A 15,007-nucleotide genomic window follows, 5' to 3' on the forward strand; every position below is an offset into this window, starting at 1 on the left:
GACTTGGTTGATGCATGTCATTGTGTCTAAATTGCGTGGATCAATCTCTGGATTGTTTGGTCCAGACTCGATTATTTACAGACCGCCATACATATAAAGTGTGTCGTTAAACAACAAACAACAACGACATACTAAGAGCCCTTCTCGCGTTGTTCGGGTCTGTTTACTTGAGCGATTGAATTGAATGGAAATTAATGGTTAATACTTGTGAGTGAGAGAGTTACAACGGCAATGTATCAGTCATATGTGAAGATGACCAGGGGTCATTGATATTATCAATCAAAGGAACGTTGATTATGAACACCCGACAGCCATCAACTAAATTAGTTTCAATATTGAAAACACCTTATTGTCGATTTTCATGTTACAATGACGTCATAGTATCATGACGTCACAGGTCAAAGTTCATCACTTCGTAGTATTGTTCTGCGAGACCGCTGGCACAAAGGCAGCTCTCCTTTTTTAAGAAGTTTAATCAGTATATTACACCCCGCAGAGATCGGACACCTTCCAGGTAAGTACCAGAGTATACTACTTTCTTTTCTAGGCTTCCTGCGGTTGTATTTAATAGCTCCATATTGTTTCCCTAAAACACGACCGTGTCTGATGTGAGGTTGCGGTAAGAAAATGTTTGATGTGTATTAGGATCAACGGTTTTATCCATTTCTGAGGCCACATCAGCTGAGAACCGATTAATCTGTTCTATCTTTAACATTTTGTCCTCGTGTTCCAACTGATTAAATGGTTAATTTGCTTTAACCAGATCTTTTAAAACGCTATATAAGCGCGATAGTTGGTTTTAACCCCACTTTTAAAAGGATTCCAGTAATTTCACTGCGTGTTAGCTTACTGTGGGAATGTCCGAAGTGATGCAGGTCTCAGACGTTTACCACTTTGGTGAAACACACGAGCACGGGCATGGTGCCGAAAAACCTAGAAACATAATCGGGTCGAGCCGGGATTCGAACCCAAGATCATATACTATACTCCAATACCCCAACACAGACTTACACATGCGCGGGTCCGGATATCTATTTGTAAGGTTTCTTTCAATGGTGGCAGTAATAAACTTCAAAGATGGTAGAATGCCAGCGATAAGATAGTGTTTATTAATGAAACTTATTTTTTATGACACTGTACCTATTTTTCTAGCAAAGCAGGTACATTCGTAATTATAGTTACCTGTAAATCAGAAAATACGAAGACTTATACACTCTTTAACATATTAATATGCTGACGTATAGTTTTCGCACTTGATATGCATTGAACGTATGCATACACATGGTACTTGATTTTGTGTAATTTTTTTCCGATTTTGCAACATGTAATTAACTTTTTTCGGTTCTGATTTTCTTGGGCCAAGACTACACTTTTTACTCACTGACGTAAACTTTGTTATGCAGATGACTTTTTAAAAATCTATGGCCTAACTAAAATTTATTAAAATATATCTTACGTAATACAGATTTAATTGCTTGATCAAACCGAGCCGAAAACTGATGTTTTTTTTATTTTCAAATACTATTTTTGAAAACAGTGTGACATCCAGGGATCCCACAATGTCCTCTGTCGAACTTGCTGAAAGACAGAAGGGCGAAGATGCAGTAATTAATTCCGAGGACTACCGTTACATCATGTCAACATCGGCGTCTGACTTAAGTTCCTCTCCATCGTCATCCAAGACTAGTCCTCGGAGACCTGAAGCTTCCGCCAAAATGCCAGCACGGGTAGATAACTCCATCAAACCTGGAGACTACAAATATATCATTGAGACATCGGCGTCAGACGAGTCATCATCTCCATCACGCAAAGGTCTTCGTGAATCTGTTGGAGCATCTGCTTCACCCTCTAGGAGCTCTCACAGCAGTCCTCGTGAATCTGACAGTGGATCTGACAAACCTGATGACAGATGCTACACTTCACCAACGTCATCTCCATTGCCACACCCAAGGTCTCTTACAGGGTCCAGGGAATCTGTCTTGTCGTCTGAAATTCTAAGCAGCGTCTCCTCTGACTCTGAGAAAGTATTCGACCCCTTCGCGAAGGACCACCTTCAGCCCAGACTTTCCCCGAGGGAGCCATCTGTGGACGTTCATTTCCCAGTCGCTGAAACAGTGTCCGAGGTATCCCTGGCAAACAGGAGCGATGAATCGTGGTTTACCGACTCCAGGGAGTCGAACAGTTTCCACCAGGACGCACTACACATACGTAAGCTGATGCTGGACCAGGCCTGGGTCTCTGACAGGCAACAGCCCATGTCGGACTGGGTGTCCTCTGTTATCGTCTGGGATGATGACGGTAAGTGATTCCATCAGTAGTTGGAACATCATCAGAGAGTGAGTGAGTGAGTGTTGTTTAATATCAGAAATAGGCATCACACATTGTACCAACATTACATGATGAGCTGAAACATATATATGAATTATGACAGGTATATTCACATAAAAGTATTTTCTCTAAGTAGCTTTGCTATCATTTTTTTCTTCCATTGAAGCAAATTTGTTAATAACGAAGTGACAGATATATATATATATATATATAAGATTCTTGTTTCTGTCTCAAAAGTTGCAAGCAACTTGGGTGTGGACTCTCTCCTGACCAGACTGAAGAACCGGTTTCAGGTGAGTCCCGTGATTTCCGTGCTCTTGTCACTCAGCGACTCTCATTGCTTCAAGACATACAAGACATCTTTCTTAACGACAAACGGAACAACTCTAGGGGTCAATTATAGTGAACGCTCCAGTGAAGAATTTCATTTTTGAGGGGTAAAACTGGAAACTTAATTATTTTTAGGCCTTTTCCAAAGACTCTGGGGAAACGTTTTTAGAATACTCCCAGAAGAGCCAATGGTCGGCCCCAACTAAGTGATATTTTCCTTGTTGTTTTCGTCATGATGATATCCGCTGAAATATCAACCTACTTTTCTTACCAGAGCACTTGGTGGCGCCTGACAAGGGGGAGGGAGACTCGGGTCCAGATCCTCAAGAAATCCAGCTCAGCATCCGGAAGCGGCATCAGCGGTGAGTACAGGGGTATTTGTTGAGCTGTTCGACAAGTTTAGAACGCCCCATTGAGGCGAATTCGAACGAACGAAACCAAGGATACCTTTGTTGAACAGTAACAGCAAATAGTTGAATATTAACATTACGTGTCAATGAAACGTTCTGTTGTCCTGAAGTTGCGTTTTCTGTCTGTAGGTGGAGACGAGGACAAGGCACCACACAAAGAGAAGCTGCAGAAGAGAGTGCAGAGGTTCATGTCCCGGTTCTTCATTTGTGGAGGACCATCACAGGCCTAGACACAGTCAGTGTTCGGCCCAGACTAAGTGCAGGTGTCTCTATCAGGCCCAGCCACAGTGCCGGTGTCTCTATCAGGCCCAGACACAGTGCCGGTGTCTCTGTCAGGCCTAGCCACAGTGCCGGTGTCTCTGTCAGTCCCAGACACAGTGCCGGTGTCTCTGTCAGGCCGAGACACAGTGCCGGTGTCTCTATCAGGCCCAGACACAGTGCCGGTGTCTCTGTCAGACCGAGACACAGTGCCGGTGTCTCTGTCAGTCCCAGACACAGTGCCCTTGTCTCTGTCAGTCCCAGACACAGTGCCGGTGTCTCTGTCAGGCCTAGCCACAGTGCCGGTGTCTTTGTCAGGCCCAGGCACAGTGCCGGTGTCTTTGTCAGGCCCAGACAGAGTGCCGGTGTCTTTGTCAGTCCAAGACACAGTGCCGGTGTCTCTGTCAGTCCCAGACACAGTGCGGGTGTCTCTGTCAGGCCGAGACACAGTGCCGGTGTCTCTGTCAGACCGAGACACAGTGCCGGTGTCTCTGTCAGTCCCAGACACTGTGCCGGTGTCTCTGTCAGGCCCAGACACAGTGCCGGTGTCTCTATCAGTCCCAGACACAGTGCCGGTGTCTCTGTCAGGCCCAGACACTGTGCCGGTGTCTCTGTCAGACCGAGACACAGTGCCGGTGTCTCTATCAGGCCTAGCCACAGTGCCGGTGTCTCTGTCAGTCCCAGACACAGTGCAGGTGTCTCTGTCAGGCCCAGACACAGTGCCGGTGTCTCTGCCAGGCCCAGACAGAGTGTAGGTGTCTATATCAGGCCCAGACACAGTGCAGGTGTCTATATCAGGCCCAGACACAGTGCAGGTGTCTATGTCAGGCCCAGACACAGTGCAGGTGTCTCTGTCAGGCCCAGACAGAGTGTAGGTGTCTATATCAGGCCCAGACACAGTGCAGGTGTCTATGTCAGGCCCAGACACAGTGCAGGTGTCTATGTCAGGCCCAGACACAGTGCAGGTGTCTCTGTCAGGTTCAGATACAGTGCAGTTGACTATGTCAGGCCCAGACACAGTGCAAGTGTCCATGCCTGCCTTATCATGTAGCTATCATCCAGTGTAAATATCTTTGACATGCCTTATCATCGCTATATTTTGTGAAACTATTATGGGCCTGCCTTATTGTGTTTACGCTATTATCGCTATTGTGGGCGTGCCTTATCGTGTCGCTACATCCTGTGTATTCCAAATGGGCGTGCCGTATCATGTAGCTACGTTCTTTCTTTTCTGAATAGGCGTGCCTTATCGTGTAGCTACATCGCGTGTATATAAAATGGACGTGCTTTGACATGTAGCTACATCCTGTGTGTATTAAACAGACGTGCTTTAACATGTAGCTACATCCTGTGTATATTAAAAAGGCGTGCCGTATCATGTAGCTACACTCTGTGTATATTAAAGGGACGTGTTTTATCATGTAGCTATATCCTGTGTATATGAAATGGGCGTGCCTTATCATGTCGCTACATCCTGTGTATATTAAATGGGCGTGCCTTATCATGTAGCTGCATCCTGTGTATATTAAAAGGGCGTGCCTTATCATGTACCTACACTCTGTGTATATGAAATAGGTGTGCCTTATCATGTAGCTACATCCTGTGTATATGAAATGGTCGTGCTTTATCATGTAGCTGTATTCTGTGTATATGAAATGGGCGTGCCTTATCATGTAGCTAAATCCTGTGTATACTTAATGGTCGTGCTTTATGATGTAGCTACACCCTGTGTAGATGAAATGGTCGTGCCGTATCATGTAGCTCACTCTGTGTATATTAAATGGTCGTGCCTTATCATGTAGCTACATCCTGTGTATATTAAATGGGTGTGCCTTATCATGTAGCTACATCCTGTGTATATTAAATTGGTGTGCCTTATCGCGTAGCTGCATTCTGTGTTTATTAAATGGGTGTGCTTTATCATGTAGCTACATCCTGTGTATATTAAATGGGTGTGCCTTATGATGTAGCTACATCCTGAGTGTGTATATGAAATCGACGTGCTTTATCATGTAGCTTACTCTGTGTATATTAAATGGTGGTGCCTTATCGTGTAGCTACATCCTGTGTATATTAAATGGGTGTGCCTTATCGTGTAACTACATCCTGTTTTTATTAAATGGTCGTGCCTTATCATGAAACTACATCCTGTGTATATGAAATGGACGTGCTTTATCATGTAGCTACATCCTGTGTATATTAAATGGTCGTGCCTTATAGTGTAGCTACATCCTGTGTATATTAAATGGCCGTGCTTTATGGTGTAGCTACATCCTGTGAATATCAAATGGTCGTGCCTTATCGTGTAGCTACATCATGTGTATATTTTAATGGTCGTGCCTTATCATGTAGCTACATCCTGTGTATATTAAATGGGTGTGCCGTATCGTGTAGCAGCATCCTGTGTATATTCAATGGTCGCGCCTTATTGTGTAGCTACATCCTGTGTATGTTAAATAGTCGTGCCTTATCATGTAGCTTCATCCTGTGTATATTAAATCGTCGTGCCTTATCATGTAGCTACATTCTGTGTATATTAAATGGCGTGCCTTATCATGTAGCTACATTCTGTGTATATTAAATGGCGTGCCTTATCATGTAGCTACACCTTGTGTATATTAAATGGTCGTGCCTAGTGTAGCTACATCCTGTGTATATTAAATGGCCGTGCTTTATGGTGTAGCTACATCCTGTGAATATCAAATGGTCGTGCCTTATCGTGTAGCTACACCCTGTGTATATTTTAATGGTCGTGCCTTATCATGTAGCTACATCCTGTGTATATCAAATGGGTGTGCCGTATCGTGTAGCAGCATCCTGTGTATATTCAATGGTCGTGCCTTATTGTGTAGCTACATCCTGTGTATATTAAATAGTCGTGCCTTATCATATAGCTACATCCTGTGTATATGAAATTGGCGTGCCTCATCATGTAGCTACATCCTGTGTATTTTAAATGGACGTGCTTTTTGATGTAGCTACATCCTGTGTATATGAAATGGTCGTGCTTTATGATGTAGCTACATCCTGTGTTTATCAAATGGTCGTGCCTTATCATGTAGCTACATCCTGTGTAGATTAAATGCACGTGCTTTATGATGTAACTACATCCTGTGTATATCAAATGGTCGTGCCTTATCATGTAGCTACATGCTGTGTATATTAAATGGGCGTGCCTTAATCATGTAGCTACATCCTGTGTGTTTGAAATGATCGTGCCTTATCGTGTCGCTACATCCTGTGTATATGAAATGGGCGTGCCTTATCGTGTAGCTACATCCTGTGTGTTTGAAATGGTCGCGCCTTATCATGTAGCTACATCCTGTGTATATGAAATGGGCGTGCCTTATCATGTAGGTACATCCTGTGTATATTAAATGGGCGTGCCTTATCGTGTAGCTACACTCTGTATATATTAAATGGTCGTGCCTTATCATGTAGCTACACCCTGTGTATATTAAATGGCCGTGCTTTATGATGAAGCTACACACTGTATATATTAAATGGTCGTCCCTTATCGTGTTGCAGCATTCTGTGTATATTAAATGGACGTGCTTTATGATGTAGCTACACACTGTGTATATGAAATGGGCGTGCCTTATCATGTAGCTACATCCTGTGTATATGAAATGGATGTGCTTTATCATGTAGCTGTATTTCGTGTAGATTAAATGGTCGTGCTTTATCATGTAGCTTTATCCTGTGTATATTAAATGGGTGAGCCTTATCATGTAGCAGCATCCGGTGTATATTAAATGGTCGTGCCTTATCATGTAGCTACATCCTGTGTATATTAAATGGGCGTGCCTTATCATGTAGCTACATCCTGTTCATATTAAATGGGCGTGCCTTATCATGTAGCTACATCCTGTGTATATGAAATGGTCGTGCCTTATCATGTAGCTACATCCTGTGTATATGAATTTGCTAGTCTTATCATGTAGCAGCATCCTGTGTATATGAAATGGGCGTGCCTTATCATGTAGCTACATCCTGTGTATACTAAATGGACGTGCTTTATCATGTAGCTGTACCCCGTGTATATTAAATGGTTGTGCCTTTTTATGTAGCTACATCCTGTGTATATTAAATGGGTGTGCTTTATCATGTAGCTGTATCCTGTGTATATGAAATGGGTGTGCCTTATCATGTAGCTACATCCTGTGTATATGAAATGGTCGTGCTTTATCATGAAGCTGTATTCTGTGTATATGAAATGGTCGTGCCGTATCATGTAGCTCAATCTGTGTATATTAAATGGTCGTGCCTTATCATGTAGCTACATCCTGTGTATATTAAATGGGTGTGCCTTATCATGTAGCTACATCCTGTGTATATTAAATTGGTGTGCCTTATCGCGTAGCTGCATTCTGTGTTTATTAAATGGGTGTGCTTTATCATGTAGCTACATCCTGTGTATATTAAATGGGTGTGCCTTATGATGTAGCTACATCCTGAGTGTGTATATGAAATCGACGTGCTTTATCATGTAGCTAACTCTGTGTATATTAAATGGTCGTGCCTTATCGTGTAGCTACATCCTGTGTATATTAAATGGTCGTGCCTTATAGTGTAGCTACATCCTGTGTATATTAAATGGCCGTGCTTTATGGTGTAGCTACATCCTGTGAATATCAAATGGTCGTGCCTTATCGTGTAGCTACATCATGTGTATATTTTAATGGTCGTGCCTTATCATGTAGCTACATCCTGTGTATATTAAATGGGTGTGCCGTATCGTGTAGCAGCATCCTGTGTATATTCAATGGTCGCGCCTTATTGTGTAGCTACATCCTGTGTATGTTAAATAGTCGTGCCTTATCATGTAGCTTCATCCTGTGTATATTAAATCGTCGTGCCTTATCATGTAGCTACATTCTGTGTATATCAAATGGCGTGCCTTATCATGTAGCTACATTCTGTGTATATTAAATGGCGTGCCTTATCATGTAGCTACACCTTGTGTATATTAAATGGTCGTGCCTAGTGTAGCTACATCCTGTGTATATTAAATGGCCGTGCTTTATGGTGTAGCTACATCCTGTGAATATCAAATGGTCGTGCCTTATCGTGTAGCTACACCCTGTGTATATTTTAATGGTCGTGCCTTATCATGTAGCTACATCCTGTGTATATCAAATGGGTGTGCCGTATCGTGTAGCAGCATCCTGTGTATATTCAATGGTCGTGCCTTATTGTGTAGCTACATCCTGTGTATATTAAATAGTCGTGCCTTATCATATAGCTACATCCTGTGTATATTAAATTGGCGTGCCTCATCATGTAGCTACATCCTGTGTATTTTAAATGGACGTGCTTTTTGATGTAGCTACATCCTGTGTATATGAAATGGTCGTGCTTTATGATGTAGCTACATCCTGTGTTTATCAAATGGTCGTGCCTTATCATGTAGCTACATCCTGTGTATATTAAATGCACGTGCTTTATGATGTAACTACATCCTGTGTATATCAAATGGTCGTGCCTTATCATGTAGCTACATGCTGTGTATATTAAATGGGCGTGCCTTAATCATGTAGCTACATCCTGTGTGTTTGAAATGATCGTGCCTTATCGTGTCGCTACATCCTGTGTATATGAAATGGGCGTGCCTTATCGTGTAGCTACATCCTGTGTGTTTGAAATGGTCGCGCCTTATCATGTAGCTACATCCTGTGTATATGAAATGGGCGTGCCTTATCATGTAGGTACATCCTGTGTATATTAAATGGGCGTGCCTTATCGTGTAGCTACACTCTGTATATATTAAATGGTCGTGCCTTATCATGTAGCTACACCCTGTGTATATTAAATGGCCGTGCTTTATGATGAAGCTACACACTGTATATATTAAATGGTCGTCCCTTATCGTGTTGCAGCATTCTGTGTATATTAAATGGACGTGCTTTATGATGTAGCTACACACTGTGTATATGAAATTGGCGTGCCTTATCATGTAGCTACATCCTGTGTATATGAAATGGATGTGCTTTATCATGTAGCTGTATTTCGTGTAGATTAAATGGTCGTGCTTTATCATGTAGCTTTATCCTGTGTATATTAAACGGGTGAGCCTTATCATGTAGCAGCATCCGGTGTATATTAAATGGTCGTGCCTTATCATGTAGCTACATCCTGTGTATATTAAATGGGCGTGCCTTATCATGTAGCTACATCCTGTTCATATTAAATGGGCGTGCCTTATCATGTAGCTACATCCTGTGTATATGAAATGGTCGTGCCTTATCATGTAGCTACATCCTGTGTATATGAATTTGCTAGTCTTATCATGTAGCAGCATCCTGTGTATATGAAATGGGCGTGCCTTATCATGTAGCTACATCCTGTGTATACTAAATGGACGTGCTTTATCATGTAGCTGTACCCCGTGTATATTAAATGGTTGTGCCTTTTTATGTAGCTACATCCTGTGTATATTAAATGGGTGTGCTTTATCATGTAGCTGTATCCTGTGTATATGAAATGGGTGTGCCTTATCATGTAGCTACATCCTGTGTATATGAAATGGTCGTGCTTTATCATGAAGCTGTATTCTGTGTATATGAAATGGTCGTGCCGTATCATGTAGCTCACTCTGTGTATATTAAATGGTCGTGCCTTATCATGTAGCTACATCCTGTGTATATTAAATGGGTGTGCCTTATCATGTAGCTACATCCTGTGTATATTAAATTGGTGTGCCTTATCGCGTAGCTGCATTCTGTGTTTATTAAATGGGTGTGCTTTATCATGTAGCTACATCCTGTGTATATTAAATGGGTGTGCCTTATGATGTAGCTACATCCTGAGTGTGTATATGAAATCGACGTGCTTTATCATGTAGCTAACTCTGTGTATATTAAATGGTCGTGCCTTATCGTGTAGCTACATCCTGTGTATATTAAATGGGTGTGCCTTATCGTGTAACTACATCCTGTTTTTATTAAATGGTCGTGCCTTATCATGAAACTACATCCTGTGTATATGAAATGGACGTGCTTTATCATGTAGCTACATCCTGTGTATATTAAATGGTCGTGCCTTATAGTGTAGCTACATCCTGTGTATATTAAATGGCCGTGCTTTATGGTGTAGCTACATCCTGTGAATATCAAATGGTCGTGCCTTATCGTGTAGCTACATCATGTGTATATTTTAATGGTCGTGCCTTATCATGTAGCTACATCCTGTGTATATTAAATGGGTGTGCCGTATCGTGTAGCAGCATCCTGTGTATATTCAATGGTCGTGCCTTATTGTGAAGCTACATCCTGTGTATGTTAAATAGTCGTGCCTTATCATGTAGCTTCATCCTGTGTATATTAAATCGTCGTGCCTTATCATGTAGCTACATTCTGTGTATATTAAATGGCGTGCCTTATCATGTAGCTACATTCTGTGTATATTAAATGGGCGTGCCTTATCATGTAGCTACACCTTGTGTATATTAAATGGTCGTGCCTAGTGTAGCTACATCCTGTGTATATTAAATGGCCGTGCTTTATGGTGTAGCTACATCCTGTGAATATCAAATGGTCGTGCCTTATCGTGTAGCTACACCCTGTGTATATTTTAATGGTCGTGCCTTATCATGTAGCTACATCCTGTGTATATTAAATGGGTGTGCCGTATCGTGTAGCAGCATCCTGTGTATATTCAATGGTCGTGCCTTATTGTGTAGCTACATCCTGTGTATATTAAATAGTCGTGCCTTATCATATAGCTACATCCTGTGTATATGAAATTGGCGTGCCTCATCATGTAGCTACATCCTGTGTATTTCAAATGGACGTGCTTTTTGATGTAGCTACATCCTGTGTATATGAAATGGTCGTGCTTTATGATGTAGCTACATCCTGTGTTTATCAAATGGTCGTGCCTTATCATGTAGCTACATCCTGTGTATATTAAATGCACGTGCTTTATGATGTAACTACATCCTTTGTATATCAAATGGTCGTGCCTTATCATGTAGCTACATCCTGTGTATATCAAATGGGTGTGCCGTATCGTGTAGCAGCATCCTGTGTATATTCAATGGTCGTGCCTTATTGTGTAGCTACATCCTGTGTATATTACATAGTCGTGCCTTATCATGTAGCTACATCCTGTGTATATTAAATCGTCGTGCCTTATCATGTAGCTACATTCTGTGTATATTAAATGGCGTGCCTTATCATGTAGCTACACCCTGTGTATATTAAATGACGTGCCTTATCATGTAGCTACACCCTGTGTATATTAAATGGTCGTGCCTTATAGTGTAGCTACATCCTGTATATATTAAATGGCCGTGCTTTATGGTGTAGCTACATCCTGTGAATATCAAATGGTCGTGCCTTATCGTGTAGCTACACCCTATGTATATTTTAATGGTCGTGCCTTATCATGTAGCTACATCCTGTGTATATTAAATGGGTGTGCCGTATCGTGTAGCAGCATCCTGTGTATATTCAATGGTCGTGCCTTATTGTGTAGCTACATCCTGTGTATATTAAATAGTCGTGCCTTATCATGTAGCTACATCCTGTGTATATTAAATCGTCGTGCCTTATCATGTAGCTACATTCTGTGTATATTAAATGGCGTGCCTTATCATGTAGCTACACCCTGTGTATATTAAATGGCGTGCCTTATCATGTAGCTACACCCTGTGTATATTAAATGGTCGTGCCTTATAGTGTAGCTACATCCTGTGTATATTAAATAGTCGTGCCTTATCATGTAGCTACATCCTGTGTATATTAAATCGTCGTGCCTTATCATGTAGCTACATTCTGTGTATATTAAATGGCGTGCCTTATCATATAGCTACACCCTGTGTATATTAAATGGTTATGTTTTATTATAGGTGTATCACATGTATATGAAATGGGTGTACTTTATCATGTAGCTGCATCCTGTGTATAAATGGAAGTCGTTTTTTTATGTAGGTATATCCAGTATACATGTATGTTAAAGGGGCGTGCGTTTTCATGTAGTTTCATCCAGTGTTTTCCAAAGCGGAATGCCTTGCTTTTGGACCCAACATGTGTATATGTATTTAGCAAATAACCTGCTTCATTCGAAATAGTTTGTACAGATTATATATCTATGTATTTTCCGAATGTGCCTGTCATACTATAGTATGTGTCCGTAATTGGTGTTATATAAACAGAGGGAATACAACAGTTTCAAAGCATAACAGCAACATACTTAAACCACGGGGGAAATGCTTGGATAAAAATCAAATTGAGTTTAAATGTTTAAAAAAAAACACTGGAAAGATCTTAAATTGTGGGGAGAAAAAATCTATATCATTTATAAATAAAAAAATCCAACAATATAGAATATACTGAATTATACCCTGGTATAGTGTTGAAAGCATACGGTCCTGCGTATTTTATTGAGTCATTGTACATTGATTGTTAGATGAAGGAACTCCGGAACCTTCGATACCGATGTTGCTGATTTTTAGAAAAATAGAAAAGGAAAGGTTAAGATTGTCTAGCACCTCATGTAATTAGTTGTAAGAGAGTTCTGCGCCTTATTTACTCAGCTGTGAGAGAGTTGTCCACCTTAGTTGTAAGGGAGTTGTCTACCTTAGTTTTGAGGGAGTTGCCTACCTTAGTTGTGGGGGAGTTGTCTACCTCAGTTGTGAGGGAGTTGTCTACCTCAGTTGTGAGGGAGTTGTCTACCTTAGTTGTGAGGGAGTTATGAACCCTTATTCGACCGCAATCATCTGTATCTGATTGCCAATACAATGTAATAAAGTAGTTAATATGAGACCAGTGTCATTGTCTTTATTATGTGATACAATTACACGTTGCCTGACGTACCCGCTACTGATGCCAATGGAGCGCCCAGGACACGCCAGGAGCGCAACAGGAGCGTGTGAAGCAGCTAGGTGGCATTGTTGTACACATCCGATGAGGGAGTTACACGTGTAAGATAGGTTGTCTGATGTACCTGATACTGCTGCCAGTACAACACGTGCATGTATGAAGCAGGTGACATTGTTGTACACATCCGATGAGGGAGTTACACGTGTAAGAGAGGTGGTCTGAAGTACATGATACTGCTGCCAGTAGAGAGGCCAGTACAACACGTGCCTGTATGTCTGAAGCAGGTGGCATTGTTGTACACATCCGATGAGGGAGTTACACGTGTAAGATAGGTTGTCTGAAGTACATGATACAGCTGACAGTAAAGAGCCCAGGGCAACACGTGCCCGTATGTCTGAAGCAGGTGGCATTGTTGTACACATCCGATGAGGGAGTTACACGTGTAAGAAAGGTTGTCTGAAGTACATGATACTGCTGACTGTAAAGAGCCCAGGGCAACACGTGCCCGTATGTCTGAAGCAGGTGGCATTGTTGTACACATCCGATGAGGGAGGTACACGTGTAAGATAGGTTGTCTGAAGTACATGATACTGCTGACAGTAAAGAGCCCAGGGCAACACGTGCCTGTATGTCTGAAGCAGGTGGCATTGTTGTACACATCCGATGAGGGAGTTACACGTGTAAGATACATTGTCTGAAGAAATTATACACTTTAAAATTGGATCTGACCAAGAAAGTTGGAATGTTACGATATATACTATAAGATGAACAAAGTCGCGGAAACACTGCGGACGTTTGGTACAAAACACAACTATGATACCCGTGAAGTAAGACGAGTTCTATGGATGTACAACTTCTTTATTACAATTAGTGCGACGTTTCGGTGTAGATCCTAACACCTTTATCAAGCAAGTGATGGATAGGGCTAAACAACATAGGTATATATACACTTATTGACATCTAACTTGTTACAGTGACTAGTTGATGGACACAGAGAGGTGATTCAGCTAATTGGAAGCCAGTGGATGACTAATGAACACAGAGTATACTAGCAGAGTAAACAAGCAGACTGATGGAGATGACTGCTTGTTTACTCTGCTAGTATACTCTGTGTATACCTGGCGACCTGCAAATAAAACCGAAATGGGCCATGAAGATAACAAAGGATCCTTCGGAAACATGTTTAGTTCTTAACAACGACCGGAAGTCAGTCTGTTGTAAGCAGTAACTATGACTGAAAAAAAAGAGTATTACTATCCGCAGTGCACTCGCCCGAGTATTGTTTTCATCAAGAAAAGATACACCAATGAGTTAGAATTTGACAGCCAAATGGTTTGTGTTTTGAATAATGCCACTACCATTTTAATCAAATTGTCTGGTCGGCTTGTTTTATAAGGCTATTAGGGGGCACGGATGGCCCAGTCGTCTATGACGCCGCGATTCGCTGTGCAGAGTTGCGTCCCTTGGGCACGCCAGAAACCTAGAATTGGTTCGAATCCCGGTTAGTCTCGATTATGTTTCTAGGTTTGTCAGCACCATACCCGTGCTCGTGGGTTTCACCGAAGTGGTAAACGTCTGAGACCTGCATCACTTTGGGCTTTGCTCCCACATTAAGCTGACAAGCCGCGATATAAATGTTATACTGTTAAAAGCGACTTTAAAACCAACCCACTCACTCTTTATAAGGCTGTTAACTTCATAGAGAGGTTTCCCGTGAGAACTTAAAGGGAAATAAAACATCCACTGTCTCTCACAAAGCTATGTCATTGGTTCTCATCCGTCTGTCAAACAGTCGTTAGCAACTTCAAAACAACTTTCAATGGCGGTGGGGTAGTCTTGTGGTTAAAGCGTTTTCCC

At 41.8% G+C, this 15,007-nt stretch overlaps 2 protein-coding genes across 2 annotated transcripts; one reads left to right on the plus strand and one right to left on the minus strand.

Moving 5' to 3' along the window:
• The first annotated feature begins 424 nt into the window (after positions 1-424).
• LOC124112385 lies at positions 425-3,298 on the plus strand. Its single transcript, XM_048384244.1, has 5 exons — positions 425-514; positions 1,538-2,298; positions 2,566-2,621; positions 2,933-3,020; positions 3,198-3,298. The coding sequence occupies exons 2-5, from the start codon at positions 1,560-1,562 to the stop codon at positions 3,296-3,298; spliced, it is 984 nt and encodes a 327-aa protein (XP_048240201.1). The 5' UTR covers positions 425-514; positions 1,538-1,559.
• A 23-nt stretch (positions 3,299-3,321) lies between these two features.
• Positions 3,322-4,359, minus strand: LOC125373243 (putative per-hexamer repeat protein 5). Its single transcript, XM_048384245.1, has one exon. It carries the CDS (start codon positions 4,357-4,359, stop codon positions 3,322-3,324), a length of 1,038 nt encoding a protein of 345 aa, XP_048240202.1.
• Positions 4,360-15,007: the final 10,648 nt, after the last annotated feature.

Source organism: Haliotis rufescens, unplaced genomic scaffold, assembly GCF_023055435.1.
Source record: "Haliotis rufescens isolate VD_foot unplaced genomic scaffold, xgHalRufe1.0.p SCAF_5, whole genome shotgun sequence".
Classification (NCBI taxonomy): domain Eukaryota; kingdom Metazoa; phylum Mollusca; class Gastropoda; order Lepetellida; family Haliotidae; genus Haliotis; species Haliotis rufescens.